General features: G+C 46.7%; 1 protein-coding gene across 1 annotated transcript in view; it reads left to right on the top strand.

Moving 5' to 3' along the window:
- Positions 1-25270, top strand: part of PLXNB1 (plexin B1) — a 308999-nt gene that overhangs the window by 129907 nt on the left and 153822 nt on the right. Inside the window, exons 15-19 of the mRNA XM_083155963.1 lie at positions 79-245; positions 1322-1473; positions 5521-5626; positions 7211-7347; positions 8744-8920. Of these exons, the coding sequence (XP_083012089.1) occupies positions 79-245; positions 1322-1473; positions 5521-5626; positions 7211-7347; positions 8744-8920 (739 nt within the window). The remainder of the gene's footprint in view (positions 1-78; positions 246-1321; positions 1474-5520; positions 5627-7210; positions 7348-8743; positions 8921-25270) is intronic.

The raw sequence follows: 25270 nt of genomic DNA, 5'->3' as shown, positions 1-25270 counted from the left end.
CTTGGCCTAGAGGCAGCCCAGCGTTCCCCATTGGCTGCTGACCGTGTTAATACCCTACTGTACGTTCTTCTCTTGCAGTGATTTTATATAACTGCTCTGTGGGTCACTCGGACTGCAGCCGCTGCCAGACGGCCGACCGCAAGTATAACTGTGTGTGGTGCGGAGGGGAGTACCCCAGCTGTATGTACCAGGAGTCCTGCACTGAGGAGGTGGAAGGAACCTGCCCCGCGCCACTTATTCACTCCGTACGTAAAGGCCTCAGGCAATAACCGTTCACTGCTATTTAATAATTTAACTATCATCTCAAATGTCTTCTATAGTAACATTTAACAGTACGGTTTCCATCATATAGCGCACTATCCAAATGTGTGAGTGTAATTATAGGTAACTTGTCAGTAATAGCCCTTTTAGACAGAAAAAAAGACCCGGGAATTTCCCTGCTCTTGCCGTGTCGACCCGGGTTTTTCTTCTGTCTGAAAGGGTGAACACGGGTCTAAAGTTCCGGGACTTCGACCCAGGTATTTACCTGGGTTTTTCCTGGGTCTGTATTCCAAAAACCCGGGTCGCCGGCTGTCTGAAAGGAAACGACCCGGGTTTTTGGGATTATTACACATTGTTAGGCACTGATTGGCTCTCCTGGTGGGGTGCTGGCTGATTGGTTGTGAGGATAGGCATCTCTGATTGGCTGGGAGGGCATGGCAATGGAGCTGGCCTCTGAGGTCATTAGGGAGCTGAAAAAAGGATAGCATGGCTCACTGGTAGAAGCAAGAGGTGAGAGCTGCTGGCATTGAGAGGGGAGGAGGATATCGGCAAACAGATGACTGGGACAGTCAAAGATGCCAGTGTACTCAAGCATTACAAATATACTGACAGCCATGTGAGGTAACATGTACCTTCCAGTATATAAAAACAATAAAACTTGTTTACAACATATCCTTGTGTCATGCCATGGTTAATGCATTGCAGTGAGCAGTCACCACCCACTTTTGATGACCTCATCTCTGTGTGCCTTTAAAACTGTCCTATTCTTATGACACACAGAGTTTTGCAGGAAAAATCCAGCTTCTGTGTGAAAGGGGTCGACACGGGAAATACTCGGGTATTTGCTCCTGTGTGAAAGGGGGTCAGCCCCTTGCTGCCTAGTTCTACCCGGGTTTTTGTATCCGGGAAATACCTGGGTTTTTGGGATTTTTCTGTCTGAAAGGGGTATAAGTAATAAATACAGATTATTCTGTATCAGGGGTGTTCTTCCAGTCTAGTTGGATAAGCTTAGTGACCCAGCGGAATTCGGTAACCGTAGAATTCATCTGCTCTGTTTCAGATCGATCCTCTATCCGGTCCTGTGGACGGAGGGACAAGAGTTACTATTACCGGCTCGAACTTGGGTCAGAAGCTAGAGGACATTATGGACCGTGTGTCTGTGGCCAATATCCAATGTAAAGTGGACCTTCTGAAGTACGAGATTTCTAGCAGGTAATATACGGAGCGGTGCCATTTCCTTCTCTGGGCTTTCTTACACATTGTTGCAGGTTGTATCAAATAATTAAACATTCTTCTTATCGTCAATGACAAGTAAACTTGAAAAGCGTAAATTTCATATATGAAGAAAGGACGTAAAATAAGATAGCAGGTACTTTTCTTAAATGCCCTAAAATCATTATCTCCTTTTCAAAACTTATGTGGAGGGTGCAAGGTCTGAGAGTGAATTCACATCCTTGCGAGTGAACCATATCCCGCCTTGCGGATGGTGGTATGCCGGCCCACCATTCGCAGGGCGCGTACCATTGAATGATGTGGAACGTGCCCGCAGATCCAAGGTTGCTCATTGGGAGTGAAGTGGGTGGGCAGCTGACACCCGGCGAGTTTCCAGCGCACAGAACTTACAGAAATCTGTCAGGGATTCCAAAGCATTTCTACTCACTACATTTGATTTCATGTGACTGTGGTTGCCATGGTAATCAATAATACTGCAAAATTTTAAATCATGGATAACAGGCTCAAGAAACAAGCCATAGCATTTGAGATTACACAAAAGGGCCACGTCTCACACCACTGTTTCATGTTACTTGGACAGTGTTGCTGCCATCACCTCCCCCATTAGTCATTATTTGGGGGCCATACCTACTGTGCTGCTGCCAGCAGTTCTCCTTATTGTTTAGAGTCCCTTACATATCCGATGCATGCAGTGGTAGAGAACGCCTTCCCAACCGTGCATGAGCCTGAGGTTATTTCCTGGTAAATCATTTAAAAAATGCTCTGACTGGGATGGGTCTTGCTTCATTTAATACACACACTGCAGAGATGTATTGCAGCATTATTTCATTTATATAGATTCAAGATCTTTATAGCTGTCATCTCTGATCACCTGGCAATATCTTGTGCAGCAGTAAAGTCTGACTGAGGCACTTCTTTGCCTTTATAAATTATATTTTTCAGTAGGATCTTTCCTTGTAATGATTTATGGACCGCACGTCTCTAAATATGCTTTTAGCCTTTCACTGTGACATTGGGGAAGATTCCAGCTCCATTTCATCTCAATTTTTTAGTATATTGTTTTGTCCTTGTCTAAGCGCATACAGAGGTTCTGTGCAAGGGCAACGGCTCCCCCTGCTGGCAGATATTTGCAGTTCTGAAGAGTATGAACGGTCACTCAAAGGGATCTAGTGGACAGACAATGGGGGTAATTCAGACCACGGCTGCAAATTTGCATGGCGGCTGATTAGCAGTACACTGCGCAAGCGCACGGTTGCGCAAGTTTAACTATGATATAATAGATGGGGGTTATGCAATTTTCCGCATTTTTAATCTCCTGTAGGCGACTCAAATCCCCGAAAACAGTCCCCTGAAAATGGGGCCGTTTCCAACGAAAACACGCAGGTTTCACTGAATCTGTGTTTTCTTTAAAAAAATTTGGTACTTGTTTCCTAGCACGGCGCCCATCGCATACCATCCCTTACCGTATTTAGGGGATATAATTATTCTAATCAAATAATTATAGAGAGCGCACTGAATTAAGCACAAATGTTTATTAAAAAACAATAGATGAAAAAGCTCATATAAACGATCACAATTATTTAATAAAATATAACAATAAAATCAATATGATATAAAATAGTTATAGACCACTGGGCAATCACTGATGCCCCACACAATGCTATATGAATAATGTCCAGTTGCTCTTACCCACTAAGGATGATGTTATGTCCAGTAGCGGGGAACTTGTAATGGAGTTTGATGAGATCTGAGAAGACATATCTTCTGAGGAAACCGTCTGATCCCACGACAGAGAAACGCGTTAAGACCGGGAGGACCACCCGGCACTCACCTTTACCCACCACTTTGCTTCAAATCACCAGATTTATTTCCTATCCTCTGGGCCGATACCTGTGAGCAGAAGGGTGACCTGCGGCGATCCTGGACTTTACCATCCACAGGCTCCCCCGAGAGGTGTGACTCGCTCCAGACCCCGAGACCAAGCGCGGCAGGTACCCCGTCACTCCCACCGTTGGCTCTCTTCCCCAGAACATCACGGTGGTAGATGAGACAGATCTCTCCAACATACACCTAGCCGCGCCGCTGGTTCACTATGGAGTGCTCCCGGCTCATTACCATCATCTGCCGGTTGTAGCACAGATACATCTATTTCCAACAGCGAGGCTGCTCTGCGAGTCACCTTTCATCTGCAAATCCCCCTCTGGTTTCCCCCCCAATCAAATATCACATATTTCCATAAACTTACTGGATGGACTTTGTCTTCTCATATCTCATCAAACTCCATTACAAGTTCCCCGCTACTGGACATAACATCATCCTTAGTGGGTAAGAGCAACTGGACATTATTAATATAGCATTGTGTGGGGCATCAGTGATTGCCCAGTGGTCTATAACTATTTTATATCATATTGATTTTATTGTTATATTTTATTAAATAATTGTGAACGTTTATATGAACTTTTCATCTATTGTTTTTTAATAAATATTTGTGCTTAATTCAGTGCGCTCTCTATAATTATTTGATTAGAATATTTATATCCCCTAGATTTTGTTTCATTGGATCCCCTGGTGGGAATCCATTGGGAGCTGCCATTTAATATATTGTTTCTTATATTAATTATTTAATTAACCACTTGCGCCCGATTATATATTACATATATATTTTCCCTTACCGTATTTAGTGGTGTGCAATGTGTGCGATGCGATGCGATCTTCCCTTTAAATTAACAGAAGTGCTTGTACAGTGAAATATCGCATAGCATCGCATGCCAGCAAATGGCATGTAATGCGATGCAATGCGATTTTTAATTGTACATGCACCCTCACGGGTGTTTACAATGTTAAATGCACCCCTATTGTCAACGCCACCCCCACTATCAACGCCAACCCGAAGCATGGCGAGAGCAGCGAGCCTGCGAGGGGCGTCGGTATGCATCCTCCGACCTTTTCATACCCCCACTATACACGTCGGCGTGGAGTTGATTTTAAATAGTCCAAGCCCGAAGCGTTGCGAGCGCAACGAGCCCCGCGAGGGGACGTGGAATACAAACCCGAAGCGTGCCGAGCGCAGCGAGGCCCGTGAGGGGACGCTGAATACATGTAAGTGTCCCCTTGCAGGGCTTGCCACTCTTCAGGCTCGGTGGCTCGCTGCGCTCGCCACACTATCTAAACTCATCTCCACGCCGATGTGGATAGTGGGGGTATGAAAAGGTCAGAGGACGTGTACCGCCTCCCCAACGCTTCGGGTTAGCGTTGATATTGGGGGTGGCGTTGACAATGGGGGTGTATTTAACATTGTAAGAACCCATCAGGGTGCTTGTACAATTAAAAATCGCATCGCATGCCGCTATATTGCATGCGATGCGATAAGATGCACTTCAATCAAAATCGTGGGTGCCGTGCTAGGATACATGTACCAAACTTTTTTATTTTTTTTGCAGACGACCCTAATAAAATAGCCCCAAAAAAATATATCGGAGAAACATTGCAAAAAAAACAAATGTTTTCTACTCCCGATGTTGCTCCCTACTAATTGAATTTCACCATAGTCAGACAGTATTTCACTTCATGTAAGTAATTGTATAATATAATGGCCACAATATATAACCACCTGTGAGTGGCATTGCTAATGTATAAGGAGCTTCTCCATAACGCTACCAACTAAAGGACTGACCGATACCAAGCAAATTGTGGGTTCACCAAGAACCCTTTATATCATTGGATCCACAAAAGGACACTACCAAAGACATTCTAGGAATGGAGCTCACCTTTGTCTCCAAAAAGAAATACGGTACCGTATAGACTGACCCATTATTGCAATTCCCTCCCAGTCATTATACCAGCATTTATTCATATTTTATTGTTTTTGTGCATTATTTTTAACAATTTTTTTTTTTTTTAATGCGTACCAAAAAAAATTTTTATGATTAGAAAAACATTGGCACCTATTTACATTTTTTAAGTAGGAATTTATTTTATGAGCGCAGTGTACGTCCCCTCCATAACGCTGTCTGCTTCCTTCTGCAGCATCGTCTGTGTCACCGGTAAGAGCTGGACCGAGAGACCCGGACATGTCCTGGTGGAAGTTCCCGGAGGGTTGCATGGAATCTCCAGCCAAGTGTTTACCTATCAGGTAGTGCTGCACGCACACACATGCTCACAGGTCCTTATTCTGGTTGACTCACAAGTCTGCAAAATTTTCGGCCTTGCGAGTACCCTAGACGCCGCCCATTCGCAAAGCTACATAATCATCCATTCGCAGCCTTGGGTGGGGGGGGGTATCTTTCGATGTTCGGCGACCACCAAATGGTTTCTTTAGCGTTAGCAGACCTCAATGGTGTCTCAGACCTGCGGGCGCCCTGTGCGAGGATACGCTGACATCAGCTGCCTGCCCCCCACGGACCCGCATCATCAGGGAACTACCATGGGAACTCCCATGAACCGCTGGGCATTCCCATAGGAAAGTTACCCGACCCGTCTCTCCGCGCCCCCCACCTGGACTTCTGTGTGCGAGCGCTGTGGGTGCTCACACACAGCGGCTGCACATAAAACACTGTGCGCAGTCACAAACAATCCGCCCCCGTGCGAACGCGCCGATCCCTTGCCCCCCTATAATTCGGCCGCCCTGTTCCATGGAATGTGATTTGGCCATTCAGCAGAAAGCTTGGATACATTATATATTGAAGGCATAACAGTATCTGTGTGTTGCACACTTTGCGATAGCCCGTCACACAAGTAATGCTGCCCATACACTTGTGAGATATTGCATGCAATCATTCGATTTCTACCACATCTGGCCGATAAATCGAATGATTGCATGCACAAAATGTTGTGTACCATTCGACGCGATGCGCGGGCACGCCGGTCGAATGTCGGGTCTTATGTACTGCACATAATATTTATCGAATTGCAGGAGCGTTTTTAACCACATGCGATGCTCGAATGCAATCCGCAGGTGGGGGGCGGAGGGAACGCTTTTTCATCGGCGTGGGGAGGGGGAGAGGGGGCCGGAGGGATCACTGGCGGCGTGGGAGACGGCGGCATTATGTAGCGCAAGAACTAGCGCTAGCAGGCAGCGGGGGTCAGTCAGCGGTGGTGGGAGAAGTATTTAAACACTAGGCAGCCTTCTGATTGGCTGGGTTAGCTCAGCCAATCAGAGGGCTGCCCAGTGTTTTAAACAATTCTGCCGCCACCACTGACTGACCCCCGCCGCCCGTTAGCGCTAGTGCTTCTTGCGCTACATATCGCCGCCCTCTGCCCGCCCTCTTCCAGCACCTGATATGCCATCTCAAGATGGCATGCAACATCGGGTGCTGCAAAGTGGGCACTTTAGCACCACAAGATGCGATTGGGTTTGATGGACATCGCATTGCGATGTCGCATCGAATCCAATCGCACAAGTGTATGGGCAGCATAACTTTGGTATGTAGCCTGTCGGTCTGTTTGGCTAGGACAGTGCTACCTGCTGTACTTACACTGCATCTCCTACTGATACAAATGCAGCTAGTTTTGAAGTATAAGAAACAACCAGTAGCTAAGCAGATCATAAGCATGTTCAGAGCAGAACAGAGTATTTTAGGAAAAGTGTAGTCGTGTCAAACCTATCTCTGTATGAAACGTGTTTCTATTATATTGCTAACAAATGAATGCTGATTGGCCAATGACACGATAGTCACATGACCGCTATAACCCCCAATATCTGTGCTGTGATTTCCAGAACCCGGTGCTGTTTACATTTTTTCCAACCCGTGGGCCAAAATCTGGCGGAACCCAGCTGACCGTTGCAGGAGCGAAACTTCTGACCGGACGCGGTAGCGACATTCGTGTCTTGATTGGCGACATCCCCTGTCACATGTAAGACGTTGTCACATGTAAAACAGAATCGTTTCTATTTTCGAAGGATCCTATTGTCAACACCTGCCCATGACATCCTCGATTTTTAATTGGGTGGAAATAAATGGTAGAAGGGAGTTAGATATTAGAAATATCAGGGTCCCCCAGCAGAGTATATGAGGAGAGGAGTGGTGTGTCAGTGAGGACAGGGCTGCATGTGACAGGATGTGAGGAGGGGAATGGAGGCAGCAGGAAGCCACAGACTAAGAGTTATATAGTGGGAGGAGCAGGGTCCCAGCAGCACAGAGTATATCAGGAGATGAGTGATGTGTCAGTGAGGACAGGGCTGCATGTGACAGGGGCAGTGACATGATGTGAGGAGGGGAATAGAGGCAGCAGGAAGCCACAGACTGAGAGTTATATAGTGGGAGGAGCAGGGTCCCCAGCAGCACAGAGTATATCAGGAGATGAGTGATGTGTCAGTGAGGACAGGGCTGCATGTGACAGTGACAGGATGTGAGGAGGAGAATAGAGGCAGCAGGAAGCCACAGACTGAGAGTTATATAGTGGGAGGAGCTGGGTCCCCAGCAGCACAGAGTATATCAGGAGATGAGTGATGTGTCAGTGAGGACAGGGCTGCATGTGACAGGGGCAGTGACATGATGTGAGGAGGGGAATGGAGGCAGCAGGAAGCCACAGACTGAGAGTTATATAGTGGGAGGAGCAGGGTCCCCAGCAGCACAGAGTATATCAGGAGATGAGTGATGTGTCAGTGAGGACAGGGCTGCATGTGACAGGGGCGGTGACATGATGTGAGGAGGGGAATAGAGGCAGCAGGAAGCCACAGACTGAGAGTTATATAGTGGGAGGAGCAGGGTCCCCAGCAGCACAGAGTATATCAGGAGATGAGTGGTGTGTCAGTGAGGACAGGGCTGCATGTGACAGGGGCAGTGACGTGATGTGAGGAGGGGAATAGAGGCAGCAGGAAGCCACAGACTGAGAGTTATATAGTGGGAGGAGCAGGGTCCCCAGCAGCACAGAGTATATCAGGAGATGAGGGATGTGTCAGTGAGGACAGGGCTGCATGTGACAGGGGCAGTGACATGATGTGAGGAGGGGAATAGAGGCAGCAGGAAGCCACAGACTGAGAGTTATATAGTGGGAGGAGCAGGGTGCCCAGCAGCATAGAGTATATCAGGAGATGAGGGATGTGTCAGTGAGGACAGGGCTGCATGTGACAGGGGCAGTGACATGATGTGAGGAGGGGAATGGAGGCAGCAGGAAGCCACAGACTGATAGTTACTGTATATAGTGGGAAGAGAAGAGGTAATAGCAGCACAGATTAGTGAATTTAACCCTTAATATGAAACTAAGTTTGCACATGCATCACAGGCAAATTTGTGTTATTTATTCACAGCACCTCAGAGATTCAGGAAAACCAGTTGGAGTGCCTTACTGGTTCCAGTAACTCCACCGCAGATCTGAGAGTAACCATCTGGTATGGAGAACAAGAGTTTAGTTTCCCTGATTCATTGTTCTCCTACACCGCAGACCCTAACATCACTTCTGCCAATCCAGCCAAGAGCTTCTACAGGTACAGAGTGCTATCATGTGATGTCACATAATTACCAGCCAATCAGCAGCTATCTATCTATAGCTGCCTTGTTACAGGCTGTGCTTGAAAAATGACATGAGCTGATTGGCTGCAACTGGATAATTATATCATGTAGACAAAAGTGATTGGGCACCCCGGGCAGAGGCTGATTAAGACCTTATGGGGCACTAGGCAAGATACCGGTTTGGGGCCCTTCTCCCTCTAACAATCCATAGCACTGTATGTTTGCTGTTGATTGCAGGCGGCATCGATAGAGTACCTTGGCGCATGCACGGTCTACCGATAAGCGCATTGTGTACAAATCTGAATTAGGCTCTCGGGGTACAATTCAGACTTGTACACTCGGTCCACATGAGTTTTTCATGTTTTTTTGTTGTAACCGACTTGTTCTTCACGATCCAGTTGGGCCCAGAGTTAGATTATAATAGTTTGGTACACGCATACAGTGTCCCATGTCAGCAAATTTCAACATAGACACCCAAAAAAAAGAAAAAAACTGGAAAACTCATTGGCCTTTTGCAGCGTCGAACATTTCCAAGTTGACCTTAGGTCAATGTCGACCTGTTGGCTGTCAACCGATAGTGATCCACCTATTGACTATTGACCTAATTACTCGAGACCTTTCAATGCACACCGCAGTCAGAGCGCTGTACAAAAGAAAACCTATGTTCAACCTTTTCTACATTGTGTGTTGACCCAGCGGAATGCAGGACAAGCTGGCTCTGCAGGGGGAGGCGGCGGCTGTGTAGTGGCTGCTGATTGGAAGCTCTGCCTGCTGATCTCACACAGGGCTGGGAGTCACATGAGAGGAAACTCCTCCCACAGGGACTGCTGTCCAGAGTGTGATTAGCAGGAGGCCCGGCCTGTGCTATAATGCAGCCATAATGCATTTCTAGTCCTGGGGGCTGCATACTATGGAGCCCTAATCATTGTAATGCAACTGTGCAGGCACAAAACTGAAGGTCTTAACTAGCACCTGAGATGCCGCCCTGTGGAATAATTCACCCCCTTCTGATTGAACCAGAATGAGGGCCTAAGTACCATCAGCTATTGGGAAGAATCCTTTTGTTTCAGTCCAAGGCAGTGGTGTCAAACTCATGGCCCTCCAGCTGTTGTGGAACTACACACCCCAGCATGCCCTGCCTCAGATTTTATATAATGGATTGCTAAAACTGTGGCAGGGCATGCTGGGACATGTAGTTCTACAACAGGCGGAGGACCATGAGTTTGACACCACTGGTCCAATGATAGGTGCAGCTGACATTACAGCAGCATGCAGCCATTGGGTCACGTGACTGAAGTCTATATATAGAAGCCCCACACTGACAGTTGGGCTCGGAGGGAACCGTTGGAGCTGTGCTATGGTGGCCATCTTGAGGGGACAGATCTGCATGGTGTGCCAACCTGTGGGTCTCCTGTACGATGGAGCAGATAAGCAACCAGTCGTTTGGTGGTAAGACGCGCTGAGAGTGTGTCCCGGCTGCCTGCCATCTTCAGGAGCCCTACCCAGATTGCTGTAAGCAGGGTGTGACGGAAAGTGGGGTCGAAGCCAAGTCCGGTTCCCCCTTTGCTACATAATGACAGGTAGTCCTGTATTTCCATCTACACCTGTCCCAAGCTGATTATAGAGAGGGACAGCATCATAGAGAGGGACAGCATCAGAGACAGCACAGACATTTTGCTGAGCAAAGTATAATCTAAACTAATTGCCAGGACAGTTCTGCAAATAGCAACATTCGGAGAGTCTGACTACAGTGTAACATGCAGCCCCTCTAAAGATTTGACACCACTGGTCCAATGTTTACTGGCAATTTATACCCCGTTCTCACTGCAGGCAAATTCCCGGGTCTATCATGTCGACCCGGGAATTTGCCTTTTAACACAGGTTTTTCTGCTGTGTGAACGGGTCGTATACCCGGATCTCATACACGGGTAAAACCCTTCTTTTTACCCGTGTTTGAGATCCGGGTATGCAGACACGGGTTGACCCGTTCACACTGCAGAAAAACCCGTGTTAAAAGGCAAATTACCGGGTAGAACTTCTTCACCCGGGAATTTGCCTTGCAGTGAGAACGGGGGTCAGTCCCTGCAGTGTATTTCTCACTGGCAGTGAGAACACGGTATAACTCATCTGGAACTCAGGTGAGTTCCAGCTTAATAAATCCTACTTCATAGTACTGTTGTGTATATAATTGAGGACCTGTCGATCGGATAACTGGAAACATTACCTGAGATTATATACCAAATATTGCAAGGTGTTACAATACCCCTATGTCATTATTTACTAACAAGAACAATGTATTTATAACAGTACTATGGATATATAAATGTGTCTGATGTGTGACCTATTGTTTCAGCAGTGCTGCATATTCTATATAATATTACATAATACAGGACAAACACAATTAGGTACAGAACAGCTTTTATTTAAATACAGAGAGTATGGAGATTCTGTACTATGTGCTGGTACCGGTGAGCTGGTTCTGTACACTGGGCTGGTACCGCTGAGATGGTTCTGTACACTGGGCTGGTACCGCTGAGCTGCTTCTGTACACTGTGCTGGTACCGCTGAGCTGGTTCTGTACACTGGGCTGGTACCGCTGAGCTGGTTCTGTACACTGGGCTGGTACCGGAGAGCTGGTTCTGTACACTGTGCTGGTTCTGTACACTGTGCTGGTACCGCTGAGCTGGTTCTGTACACTGTGCTGGTTCTGTACACTGGGCTGGTGCCGCTGAGCTGGTTCTGTACACTGGGCTGGTACCTCTGAGCTAGTTGTGTACACTGGGCTGGTACCGGAGAGCTGGTTCCGTACACTGGGCTGGTAACGGTGATCCGATACTATACAAATATCCACAGAGGATCTGGGTTACCAATGCCTGAACCTTCTCACTCCTCAACACTGGAATTCTGAGAAATTTGGGCTTCTTATGTTTGATTTTTCTTATTTTGCCCATTTGTGTACCTATTATTTTAGGTACCTTTGATGTCTTGATTCCGGTCTTTGCCTTTTTGTCCTTGGTTGTTGGAAGCTTGATGGTCTGATTTGCTTTGTCTGATTCCTCGCTGTTGGACTTGCGCGGTTCTGGTTCTGGTGTAGTATGCCCATGAATCACGATGGATTCTAAATCCACATCTTTAGGAATAGATTGGGACCCAGTCAGTAGCTCCAGTTTCTCTATCAGACATTTCTTCATCAGGATTTCCTTTACATTCCTAAAGCAGTATCTCAAGCAGCAGAATAATATAGCTGCAAAGCAAAGAAGTCCAAGGACAAGGCCTATAATCATCACCAGTCGCATAATGCGATTATGGGGTAATCCGAAATCCAGGCTATGGTGCCGTACAGCATGTGGCATGGTGACCACTGGAGATCCTTCTGCTGTAGGCAAAGGTCGGCCTTCGGCCAAGATTGTCAGCAAGCTGACGCATATAATAAAGTAAATCGGCATAGCTGCCATATCTCTGTCCAGAGACATTCACTCCTACTTTCCTATCTAAGCTAAAGCTTGAGGGAGCAGCAATTTATTGCCTTCTATTGATTGTGATGTCATAATGATGTCATACTAATTGTGATGTCATTATGGGATGTCCTATCTAGCTTGGAATAGTTTTTTTTTATAAATATTATTATAACTACTAACAGAACTAAAAATATGTTTCACATACAATGCGTTATTTTAGTTCCAAATAGTCAACACATTATATGTCAACAACCACAAATTTTGACATGTCCAATGCTGTAATGTTGACGGTATATTTTAGTCACAGAAAGAAAAAATATAAGGAAATCACTGTGCTGGGTGGTTCTATTAATATAGGATCAATATATAGTGATTATATAATAATATAAAACCGTTCCATGTTCTCCTCTTGTTAGCTTTCTGTGCCTATTGAATGCACCAAATCCTATATATTGTATGAGGAGCATCTGTAATTGTTATTAGGCTGCTTATAATGATGTTATTAGCATGTGCTGATGTGGCCCCTCCTACATACATTCAGGTGACACTTAATATGATTCGCAGGAACAGCCGCCAATATTGTGTGATAAATGGGACCCTTAATCCGCACACTGGACTAATACAGAGATGGGCGCACGTGTGCAGGAAACAGGCTTTTCTCTATAGCACAAGTGCACAAAGAATAAAGCCTGCATACATCTGTTCTGGGGAGGCAAATACTGGGGTCACAATCTGCGAGATCCCGGGATTTAGGCCCAAAAATACTGTGATTTAAATCCCAGCCTCCAGTGCCAGGATTAGTGGGATCAGGGTGTGCATGTGCACGTTTGTTTTCCTCCAGGCAGCGCTGAGTACTAGAAGCAATCATCTCAGACACTGCTGTGTGGCTGCATGCGGCATGGTGTCAGAGAGGGCGTGTTTCACCGCCAACACCAGCGCTGCTCTTACGCCACACTCACCCGACTGCTTAAGCAGAGGAAGAAGAGGCCAGCGTGTTGTCTCAGTGAGAGTGACACACTGTCACACTTAGTGTCGCCTTTGGCCAGAGAGGGGCTAAAAGAGACTCATCACTGCTGTGACAGCCCTGGTGGGACTGGGAGTCAGTCTGGTCATGGGTGCACTGGTACTGCTGCTGCCTTCCAGTGATATAATGCCTGGGCTGGGCCTGGCCCCATTGCCCCATATGCTCCTATTCAGCCACTGTCCAGTGATTCCTTGCTGCCAGCAGTGAAGCGGTCCTGAGTGTGCTGCCGGCTGCTGTTCTTTCCAGTGGACGGAGCCAGTGAGTTTTGCTTTCTTTTTTTTAAATTAATCATTTTTATTGAGGTTTTATGAAAGTACCATAAGGTTTTGACATGACAACCATAATACAAAATAGATCACAGATCGGTACAATTACATAGTCCTTGGTTACAAAGTGGGGGGAAGAAATAAAAGGGGAAGGAGGGGAACAGTATTACCGGATAAGTTATACGGTAGGATGTAATCATATATATATATCTCATTAGTTCCGACATATTGCTGTTCTAAGCCATACAGGAAAATATCTGACAACAATGAAATCATGAGCACAATCAAAAGGGATGACAGTCGATTTATCAACCAGTTTCTACGTAACTATGAAGAAGAAGAAGGGGGGTGTAAGCTGTCAATTAAAAAGGTTATGTGTTTGGGAGGTCTGAGTGCAGTCGACGGTTTTGTATAAAGACCATTTAGCCCATTTGTTTCTGGTGAGAGGTGAAGGGAGGTTGTATGGACTGGGAGCTGTTTCATATATATACAGTAAAGTGTTTTTGAATTTTGGCTGCTATACTTTGAATGGAGGGGATAATTGGGGTTTTCCATTGCTGGGCCATAGCAGCCTTAGAGGCAATAAGTATATGGCCGAGGATATAACTATCTGTAACAATTACATGTGGGTAAGAATAGTGGAATAATGCGATCAAGGGACTCAGGGGGACATGATACCTTAGTACTTTCGAAATTAGGTGACAAATTGCTGTCCAGAGTGCCTGGATGTGGGGACAAGTCCAAAAACCATGTAAGATGCTCCCAATCTGTCCGCATCATCTCCAGCAGTAGGGTGAGGCTTTGGGCCAGATCTTATGCAGGAATTCGGGGGTAAGGTAGACTCTGTGGATGAGTTTGAGAAACATCTCTGTGTGGGAGACACATTTTGAATTTTTGAAGCAGGAGGAGAAAATACTCGACCAGAATTCTGGGTCAAAAACATCTCCAAGGTCCCTCTCCCATTTAGTCTGGGAAGGAAATGCTAAATTGATGGATTCTGTTGTAATATGTCCGTACCATCTCGAGATGTTTCCCCGGCTTGTTTTGGAGCGTATAAGAAGGAAGATTTGCAGTAGTTCCTAGGGGTTAGGGGTTTATCGTGGAAAGTAGAGAGCCAACTTCTAATTTGGAGATACTTCTAGAAGTACTGCTTTGGGATTTGAAAACGTTCTTGGAGTTGACAAAATGGAAGCAGATTGTCTTGCGCTTGAATGTCTTGGAGAGACGTAAGACCTTGCGATTTCCAAGAGCTCAGGTCTAGATCTGGAATTATATACGCAATGGATTGGAGAGACAAATATGGGGAGGGACTAGAATGGTTTGAATGGGTCTTGCATAGTTTGTGCCATAGGAATAAAGTGGTGGTAATTGCTTTACATTTATTAGTGGAGGGAGGGATGGCTGAGGAGGGGAGACAAAGCAAGTCTAATAATTGGAAGGGAGATGTGGCATTTTGTTCTATGCTAACCCAGGGTTTAGAGAGATCCGTATTAGCCCAATCTCTAATTTGACTTAGAATGCAGGCGGCATGGTATTTTCCAAATCTGAATACGCTATTCCCCCTGTTAGCAGCCGCCGTCCCGGATCCTCTCCTGCGGCTGACAGGTCCTGGACGGGCTGTGAGTGGAGTGCGCCGGGAGAGCCTCGGGGTCGTTGCTCGGCAACATCCCCGAACTTCCGCCCGGCGTGCGGCTACAGCGTGGCTGACGTCAGCAGCCACAGGGGCGGCAAACTTGAATAAATAGCCGGCGTCTGCTGGGAACAGACGCCGGTTATAGCCTATTGGATCCTGCGTCTAGCAGTCCCGTGGTGTTCCTGGTCCTGCACTGCCTTAGCTTGCTTTGCTCCGGAGTCTCAGTTCCAGCTTCAGCTAAGTACCTGTGTATTGCCTGCCGTCCTCTTGCCTTCAGTCACCCCTGTATCCTTGTGGGTATCTGCACTTGGGGCTTCCCCGTGCAGTATAGGGAATTGGGGGAAGAGGTTGTTTGATTATCGAGTACCATCATTTGTGCATTGTTGCCATTCGTCAGTTATTTATATACCAACGTCTTTGCATTGTTGCAACTATCTTTATTATTGTACCACCGTCTCTGCATTTTTGCAGTTATTACTTAGTACGCAACACCACCTCAGTGCGTCATCACTGATAGCGTCCCGTGAGGGGTCCCCGGGCCTGTCCAGTCAGGGAGTAGTTAGATCTCCTCTTGCTCCCGGTCTGCTTCCACGAATACGTTGTCCCATCATAAGACCTGCCTGTAACGGAGTCTGGGCGGACCTAATTCGCCCTTACAGCCGGGACGGGTACAGGTGAAGCCTAGCACCGCACATATTCGTGGACCCCAGGCTGGGACAATAGAGTTAGGGAGCAGGTCCAGGGATACCCCTCTAACACCCCCTTTGTCTTTTGGGGCAGTAAGAATAGACCTGGCGAGCTTAGCTTTCTTCCTTCCCAAAACATAATTTGAAAGAATACGGTTAAATGTATTGCAAATTGATTTGGGATAGGGGCGAGGAATGGTTCTGAATAGATACATGAGTTTGGGAAGGAGAATCATCTTGGCTGTCGCTACACGCCCCATCCATGTAACGTCCCGTAAAAGCCATTCCGTGGTCAAAGTTTCAAATGTTCTGAGTAGAGGGTCATAATTACAGGTCATACGGTCAGAGTCTCTAGCAAGGTGCACGCCTAAATATTTAAGGGATTTGTTTTGCCAGGCATATTTATACTGGGATTTCATGGATTGAATGGATTCAATAGAAATATGTAAAGGGAGGGCCTCTGTTTTGTTAGTATTTAGTTTATAGTAGGAGACTTGTGTGTAATGTTCAAGGATAGAGTGTAACCGGGGAAGGGATGATTCTGGATTAGCGACACAAACTAAATTGTCCAATGGTTCTACAGCAAGAACAAATATTAACGGGGGAAGGGGGCAGCCCTGTCTGGTGCCGTTGGTTATGTCAGATAGGCAGCCATTGGCAAATACTTTGTCCGATGGGCAGGAGTACAGAGCTAGGATGGCATCAAAGAAAGTGCCTGTAATTCCAAATTTCTGTAGCGTCTGTTGCATATAGTTCCAGTTCAACCTATCAACACTTGTTCAGCATCGAGGGATAGCAGGAATAGAGGTCGACTGGAACTATGGCAATGTTCAATAATATTTAGAATTCTTGTATTTTCATACGCTTGTCTGCCAATTACAAATCCCACTTGATCTGGGTTAATAATGTTGGGTAAAAGGGGAGAGAGCCTGTTTGCGATCATTTTTGCAAATAATTTGACATCTACGTTCAAAAGAGCAATAGGGCGGTAATTTTGCACTGCAGTGGGGGGTTTACCCGGTTTCGGGATGGTTACTATTCGGGATTCTAACATCTCTTTGGAAAATAAGGAGAGGGTGTAGATTCTTGGAAGAGGTTTAAAAGGACTGGGGCAAGGGTCTTTTTGAAATGTTAATAGACGTTGGAGGTGAAGCCATCTGGGCCCAGGGACTTTATTTAAAGGTAGTGAAGATATGGCTGACTCCATCTCTTGGAGAGTCCAGGGAGAGTTTAAGAATTCAATATCTTGTGTGGATAGAGACCGTAGTGGTAGGTTTCTAAGAAAATTAGATCTCTCTTCGGGATTTGGTTGGGGGGTCACAGGGTCATTTTGTAGGTTATATAAGCATGAATAATATTTTGCAGAGTTTTTCTTTCTTATGGTGCCCATACACTAGGGCGATATTGCCTACAATCCGCATCTGTGCGATCAATCGAAGGATTGTATGCACATCGAATGTGTCACCTGACGCGATACCTGGGCCCGCCAGTCCGATGTTGCGTCGATAGATCTTATGTTCTGTACAATTGGTAATAAAATGATTGTATTAAAGACACTGCAGTATTATGCAAGGCAGAGGTGGATTTAGACCTCATGGGGCCCTAGGCAAGATACCGGTTTGGGGCCCTACTTACTCCAACAATCCATAGCACTAAATGTCTGCTGCTGATTGCAGGTGCCATCAGTAAAGTGCCTTGGCGCGTGCACAGTCTACCGATAAGCGCATTGCGTACAAATCTGAATAAGGCTCTAGGGGCCCGATTCGGACTTGTACACTTTTCATGGGTTTTTTTTGTAACCGACTTGTTCTTCACGATCCAGTTGGGCCCAGAGTTAGATTATAATAGTTTGGTGCACGCATACAGTGTCCCATGTCAGCAGATTTCAACATAGACACCCCCCCCCCCCTCAAAAAAAATAGAAAACTCATTGAGCTTTTACTGCGTCGAACATTTCCATGTTGACCGTATGTCAATTTCGACCTGTTGGCTGTCAACCAATAGAGATCCACCTATTAACTATCGACCTAATTACTGGAGACCTTTCAATGCACACCCCATTCAGAGCGCTGTACAAAAGAAAACCTATTTTCAACCTTCTCTACATTGTGTGCTGACCCAGCGGAATGCAGGACAAGCTGGCTCTGCAGGGGGAGGCGGCGGCTGTGTAGCGGCTGCTGATTGGAAGCTCTGCCTGCTGATCTCACACAGGGCTGGGAGTCACTTGAGAGGAAACCCCTCCCACAGGGACTGCTGTCCAGAGTGTGAGTAGCAGGAGGCCCGGCCTGTGCTATAATGCAGCCATAATGCATTAGTCCTGGGGGCTGCATACTATGGAGCCCTAATCATTGTAATGCAACTGTGCAGGCACAAAACTGAAGGTCCTGATTCAGGTTAGCTCGGTAAGCTGCAAACATGGCAGCTTAACTAGCATCTGAGATGCCGCCCTGTGGAATAATTCACCCCCTTCCGATTGAACCAGAATGAGGGCCTAAGTACCATCAGCTATTAGGAAGAATCCTTTTGCATTAGTCCAAGGCAGTGGTGTCAAACTCATGGCCCTCCAGCTGTTATGGAACTACACATCCCAGCATGCCCTGCCTCAGATTGTATATAATGGATTGCTAAAACTGTGGCAGGGCATGCTGGGACATGTAGTTCTACAACAGGCGGAGGACCATGAGTTTGACACCACTGGTCCAATGATAGGTGCAGCTGACATTACAGCAGCATGCAGCCATTGGGTCACGTGACTGAAGTCTATATATAGAAGCCCCACACTGACAGTTGGGCTCGGAGGGAACCGTTGGAGCAGTGCTGTGGTGGCCATCTTGAGGGAACAGATCTGCATGGTGTGCCAACCTGTGGGTCTCCTGTACCATGGAGCAGATAAGCAACCAGCCGTTTGGTGGTGAGACGTGCTGAGAGTGTGTCCCGGCTGCCTGCCATCTTCAGGAGCCCTCCCCAGATTGCTGTAAGCAGGGTGTGACGGAAAGTGGGGTCGAAGCCAAGTCCGGTTCCCCCTTTGCTACATAATGACAGGTAGTCCTGTATTTCCATCTACACCTGTCCCAAGCTGATTATAGAGAGGGACAGCATCATAGAGAGGGACAGCATCAGAGACAGCACAGACATTTTGCTGAGTCCGACTCCGGACCGCAAAGGACAGGAAACCGGACCGTCTCTTGAATATAGATTAGGGGGCGTGGCCTAGCGGCAGAGGAGAGAAGACGCACTATCCCGGGGCTCCTGCTTCTGAGTGATGGCCACCCAGTTCCCAGCCTCCCCCTACACCCTTCTCATCCCCACAGTGTATCCTCACCTTGGTCCCGGTACCCCGCCACCTGTGCTGGAGAGCTGCGGAGCCGGGGAGTGCATAGATCACTCCTGCGGGTTGCGGCCTCCAGTACTCCTGAAGCCTGCGCCTCGATTTCTGCAGCCCCCCCGGCGGACCCGCTGGACGCTCCGGTTCGGCCGCCGGGGATCCCCCTTCTCTCTGCCCGTGATCCTGGGACACAGTGACTGCGGGGACAAGGTCCGGATACCAGCTGGTGCCCTCACACTCCCTGAGACTCCAGTCGGCAGGGTTGACTCTCCCTCTTCAGCTCATATACTGTAGCGGCGGCCATCTTGCCTGCTGCACATCAAGCACACAACAGGAGGCAGAAATTGTGCCTGATCTCAACCCTGCTGTGGTCATCTACCTTACGTGGGTTCCTGTTCCTCTCTCTCAATAGTATGTACCCTCCAAATGCTCCCTCTCTCCATTAATCTCCTACCTATACTATTTCTCTCTGGGAGATTATAAAATTAATATATAAAAATAGAATATAGATTAGTGCTCTGGCGCTATAGTAGCCATAGGCGAATCTAGGCATTAGACCGCCGCACACAATTTAAACTTTAAATTTTAGTTTTCAGTCCCCGTTAGTATGCATTTTCTTCTGAAGCCTCTCAGGGCTTCAGCGTTCCCAGTAGTGCACTGCGCCGGTGACGTCATCGCGCACCGGCGCAGTGCAGGACTGAGAACGCTGCGTCGGACCTTGATCAAAATTATTCAAAATATCCGGACTCCATTAAAATTTACTTGCCTACCCCTGACCTAGACTAATTGCCAGGACAGTTCTGCAAATAGCAACATTCGGAGAGTCTTACTACATTGTAACATGCAGCCCCTCTAAAGATTTGACACCACTGGTCCAATGTTTACTGGCAATTTATACCCCGTTCTCACTGCAGGCAAATTCCCGGGTCTATCATGTCGACCCGGGAATTTTAACACAGGTTTTTCTGCAGTGTGAACGGGTCGTATACCCGGATCTCATACATGGGTAAAACCCTTCTTTTTACCCGTGTTTGAGATCCGGGTATGCAGACACGGGTTGACCCGTTCACACTGCAGAAAAACCCGTGTTAAAAGGCAAATTACCGGTTAGAACTTCTTCACCCGGGAATTTGCCTTGCAGTGAGAACGGGGGTCAGTCCCTGCAGTGTATTTCTCACTGGCAGTGAGAACACGGTATAACTCATCTGGAACTCAGTTCCAGCTTAATAAATCCTACTTCATAGTACTGTTGTGTATATAATTGAGTACCTGTCGATCGGATAACTGGAAACATTACCTGAGATTATATACCAAATATTGCAAGGTGTTACAATATCTCTATGTCATTATTTACTAACAAGAACAATGTATTTATAACAGTACTATGGATATATAAATGTGTCTGATGTGTGACCTATTGTTTCAGCAGTGCTGCATATTCTATATAATATTACATAATACAGGACAAACACAATTAGGTACAGAACAGCTTTTATTAAAATACAGAGAGTATGGAGATTCTGTACTGGTACCGGTGAGCTGGTTCTGTACACTGGGCTGGTACCGCTGAGCTGGTTCTGTACACTGGGCTGGTACCGCTGAGCTGGTTCTGTACACTGGGCTGGTACCGCTGAGATGGTTCTGTACACCTGCTGATACTGCTGAGCTGGTTCTGTACACTGGGCTGGTACTGGAGAGCTGGTTCTGTACACTGGGCTGGTACCGCTGAGCTGGTTCTGTACACTGTGCTGGTACCGCTGAGCTGGTTCTGTACACTGTGCTGGTACCGCTGAGCTGGTTCTGTACACTGGGCTGGTACTGCTGAGCTGGTTCTGTACACTGGGCTGGTACCGGTGAGCTGGTTCTGTACACTGTGCTGGTACCGCTGAGCTGGTTCTGTACACTGGGCTGGTACCGCTGAGCTGGTTCTCTACACTGGGCTGGTACCTCTGAGCTAGTTCTGTACACTGGGCTGGTACCGGAGAGCTGGTTCCGTACACTGGGCTGGTAACGGTGATCCGATACTATACAAATATCCACAGAGGATCTGGGTTACCAATGCCTGAACCTTCTCGTTCCTCAACACTGGAATTCTGAGGAATTTGGGCTTCTTATGTTTGATTTTTCTTATTTTGCCCATTTGTGTACCTATTATTTTAGGTACCTTTGATGTCTTGATTCCGGTCTTTGGCTTTTTGTCCTTGGTTGTTGGAAGCTTGATGGCCTGATTTGCTTTGTCTGATTCCTCGCTGTTGGACTTGCGCGGTCCTGGTTCTGGTGAAGTATGCCCATGAATCACGATGGATTCTAAATCCACATCTTTAGGAATAGATTGGGACCCAGTCAGTAGCTCCAGTTTCTCTATCAGACGTTTCTTCATCAGGATTTCCTTTACATTCCTATAGCAGTATCTCAAGCAGCTGAATAATATAGCTGCAAAGCAAAGAAGTCCAAGGACAAGGCCTATAATCATCACTAGTCGCATAATGCGATTATGGGGTAATCCGAAATCCAGGCTATGGTGCCATACAGCATGTGGCATGGTGACCACTGGAGATCCTTCTGCTGTAGGCAAAGGTCGGCCTTCGGCCAAGATTGTCAGCAAGCTGACGCATATCATAAAGTAAATCGGCATATCTGCCATATCTCTGTCCAGAGACATTCACTCCTACTTTCCTATCTAAGCTAAAGCTTGAGGGAGCAGCAATTTATTGCCTTCTATTGATTGTGATGTCATAATGATGTCATACTAATTGTGATGTCATTATGGGATGTCCTATCTAGCTTGGAATAGTTTTTTTTTATAAATATTATTATAACTACTAACAGAACTAAAAATATGTTTCACATACAATGCGTTATTTTAGTTCCAAATAGTCAACACATTATATGTCGACAACCACAAATTTTGACATGTCCAATGCTGTAATGTTGACGGTATATTTTAGTCACAGAAAGAAAAAATATAAGGAAATCACTGTGCTGGGTGGTTCTATTAATATAGGATTAATATATAGTGATTATATAATAATATAAAACCGTTCCATGTTCTCCTCTTGTTATCTTTCTGTGCCTATTGGATGCGCCAAATCCTATATATTGTATGAGGAGCATCTGTAATTGTTATTAGGCTGCTTATAATGATGTTATTAGCATGTGCTGATGTGGCCCCTCCTACATACATTCAGGGGACACTTAATATGATTCGCAGGAACAGCCGCCAATATTGTGTGATAAATGGGACCCTTAATCCGCACACTGGACTCATACAGAGATGGGCGCACGTGTGCGGGAAACAGGATTTTCTCTATAGCACAAGTGCACAAAGAATAAAGCCTGCATACATCTGTTCTGGGGAGGCAAATACTGGGGTCACAATCTGCGAGATCCCGGGATTTAGGCCCAAAAATACTGTGATTTAAATCCCAGCCTCCAGTGCCAGGATTAGTGGGATCAGGGTGTGCATGCGCACCTTTGTTTTCCTCCAGGCAGCGCTGAGTACTAGAAGCAATCATCTCAGACACTGCCCGGCTGTGTGGCTGCATGCGGCATGGTGTCAGAGAGGGCGTGTTTCACCGCCAACACCAGCGCTGCTCTTACGCCACACTCACCCGACTGCTTAAGCAGAGGAAGAAGAGGCCAGCGTGGTGTCTCAGTGAGAATGACACACTGTCATACTTAGTGTCACCTTTGGCCAGAGAGGGGCTAAAAGAGACTCATCACTGCTGTGACGGCCCTGGTGGGACTGGGAGTCAGTCTGGTCATGGGTGCACTGGTACTGCTGCCTTCCAGTGATATAATACCATCCTGGGCTGGGTCTGGCCCCATTGCCCCATATGCTCCTATTCAGCCACTGTCCAGTGATTCCTTGCTGCCAGCAGTGAAGTTGTCCTGTGTGTGCTGCCTGCTGCTGTTCTTTCCAGTGGACGGAGCCAGTGAGTTTTGCTTTCTTTTTTTTAAATTAATCATTTTTATTGAGGTTTTATGAAAGTACCAAAAGGTTTTGACATGACAACCATAATACAAAATAGATCACAGATCGGTACAACTACATAGTCATTGGATACAAAGTGGGGGGAAGAAATAAAAGGGGAAGTATTACCGGATAAGTTATACGGTAGGATGTAATCATATATATATCTCATTAGTTCCGACATATTGCTGTTATAAGCCATACAGGAAAGTATCTGACAACAATGAAATCATGAGCACAATCAAAAGGGATGACAGTCGATTTATCAACCTCTAGTATACGGTTTCTACGTAACTATGAGGAAGAAGAAGGGGAGTGTAAGCTGTCAATTGGAAGGTTGTGTGTTTGGGAGGTCTGAGTGAAGTCGAAGGTTTTGTATAAAGACCATTTAGCCCATTTGTTTCTGGTGAGAGGTGAAGGGGGTTGTATGGACTGGGAGCTGTTTCATATATAAAGTGTTTATGAATTTTGGCTTCTATACTTTGAATGGAGGGGATAATTGGTGTTTTCCATTGCTGGGCCATAGCAGCCTTAGAGGCAATAAGTATATGGCCGAGGATATAACTATCTGTAACAATTACATGTGGGTAAGAATAGTGGAATAATGCGATCAAGGGACTCAGGGGGACATGGTACCTTAGTACTTTCGAAATTAGGTGAAAAATTGCTGTCCAGAGTGCCTGGATGTGGGGACAGGTCCAAAAACCATGTAAGATGCTCCCAATCTGTCCGCATCCTCTCCAGCAGTAGGGTGAGGCTTCGGGCCAGATCTTATGCAGGAATTCGGGGGTAAGGTAGACTCTGTGGATGAGTTTGAGAAACATCTCTGTGTGGGAGACACATTTTGAAATTTTGAAGCAGGAGGAGAAAATACTCGACCAGATTTCTGGGTCAAAAACATCTCCAAGGTCCCTCTCCCATTTAGTCTGGGAAGGAAATGCTAAATTGATGGATTCTGTTGTAATATGACCGTACCATCTCGAGATGTTTTCCCGGCTTGTTTTGGAGTGTATAAGAAGGAAGATTTGCAGTAGTTCCTAGGGGTTAGGAGTTTATCGTGGAAAGTAGAGAGCCAACTTCTAGTTTGGAGATACTTCTAGAAGTACTGCTTTGGGATTTGGAAACGTTCTTGGAGTTGAGAAAATGGAAGCAGATTGTCTTGCGCTTGAATGTCTTGGAAAGACGTAAGACCTTGCGATTTCCAAGAGCTCAGGTCTAGATCTGGAATTATATACGCAATGGAGGGAGAGACAAATATGGGGAGGGACTAGAATGGTTTGAATGGGTCTTGCATAGTTTGTGCCATAGGGATAAAGTGGTGGTAATTGCTTTACATTTATTAGTGGAGGGAGGGATAGCTGAGGAGGGGAGCCAAAGCAAGTCTAATAATTGGAAGGGAGATGTGGCATTTTGTTCTATGCTAACCCAGGGTTTAGAGAGATCCGTATTAGCCCAATCTCTAATTTGACTTAGAATGCAGGCTGCATGGTATTTTTCCAAATCTGGATACGCTATTCCCCCTGTTAGCAGTCGCCGTCCCGGATCCTCTCCTGCGGCTGACAGGTCCGGGACGAGCGGCGAGTGCAGAGCGTCGGGGTCGTTGCCAGGCAACGCCCCGAGCTTCTGGCCTATCTCTTTCTCCTGCCACGCGTCGGGGCGTTGCTCGGCAACATCCCGAACTTCCGCCCGGCGTGCGGCTACAGTGTGGCGGACGTCAGCAGCCACAGGGGCGGCAAACTTGAATAAATAGCCGGCGTCTGCTGGGAACAGACGCCGGTTATAGCCTATTGGATCCTGCGTCTATCAGTCCCGTGGTGTTCCTGGTCCTGCACTGCCTTAGCTTGCTTTGCTCCGGAGTCTCAGTTCCAGCTTCAGCTAAGTACCTATGTATTGCCTGCCGTCCTCTTGCCTTCAGTCACCCCTGTATCCTTGTGGGTATCTGCACTTGGGGCTTCCCCGT

The sequence above is a fragment of the Crinia signifera genome, chromosome 8 (genome assembly GCF_055691185.1).
Source record: "Crinia signifera chromosome 8, ASM5569118v1, whole genome shotgun sequence".
NCBI classification, from domain to species: Eukaryota; Metazoa; Chordata; class Amphibia; order Anura; family Myobatrachidae; genus Crinia; species Crinia signifera.
Note: the sequence above shows the minus strand (reverse complement) of the source record. Positions and strands in the feature narration are given on the sequence as shown.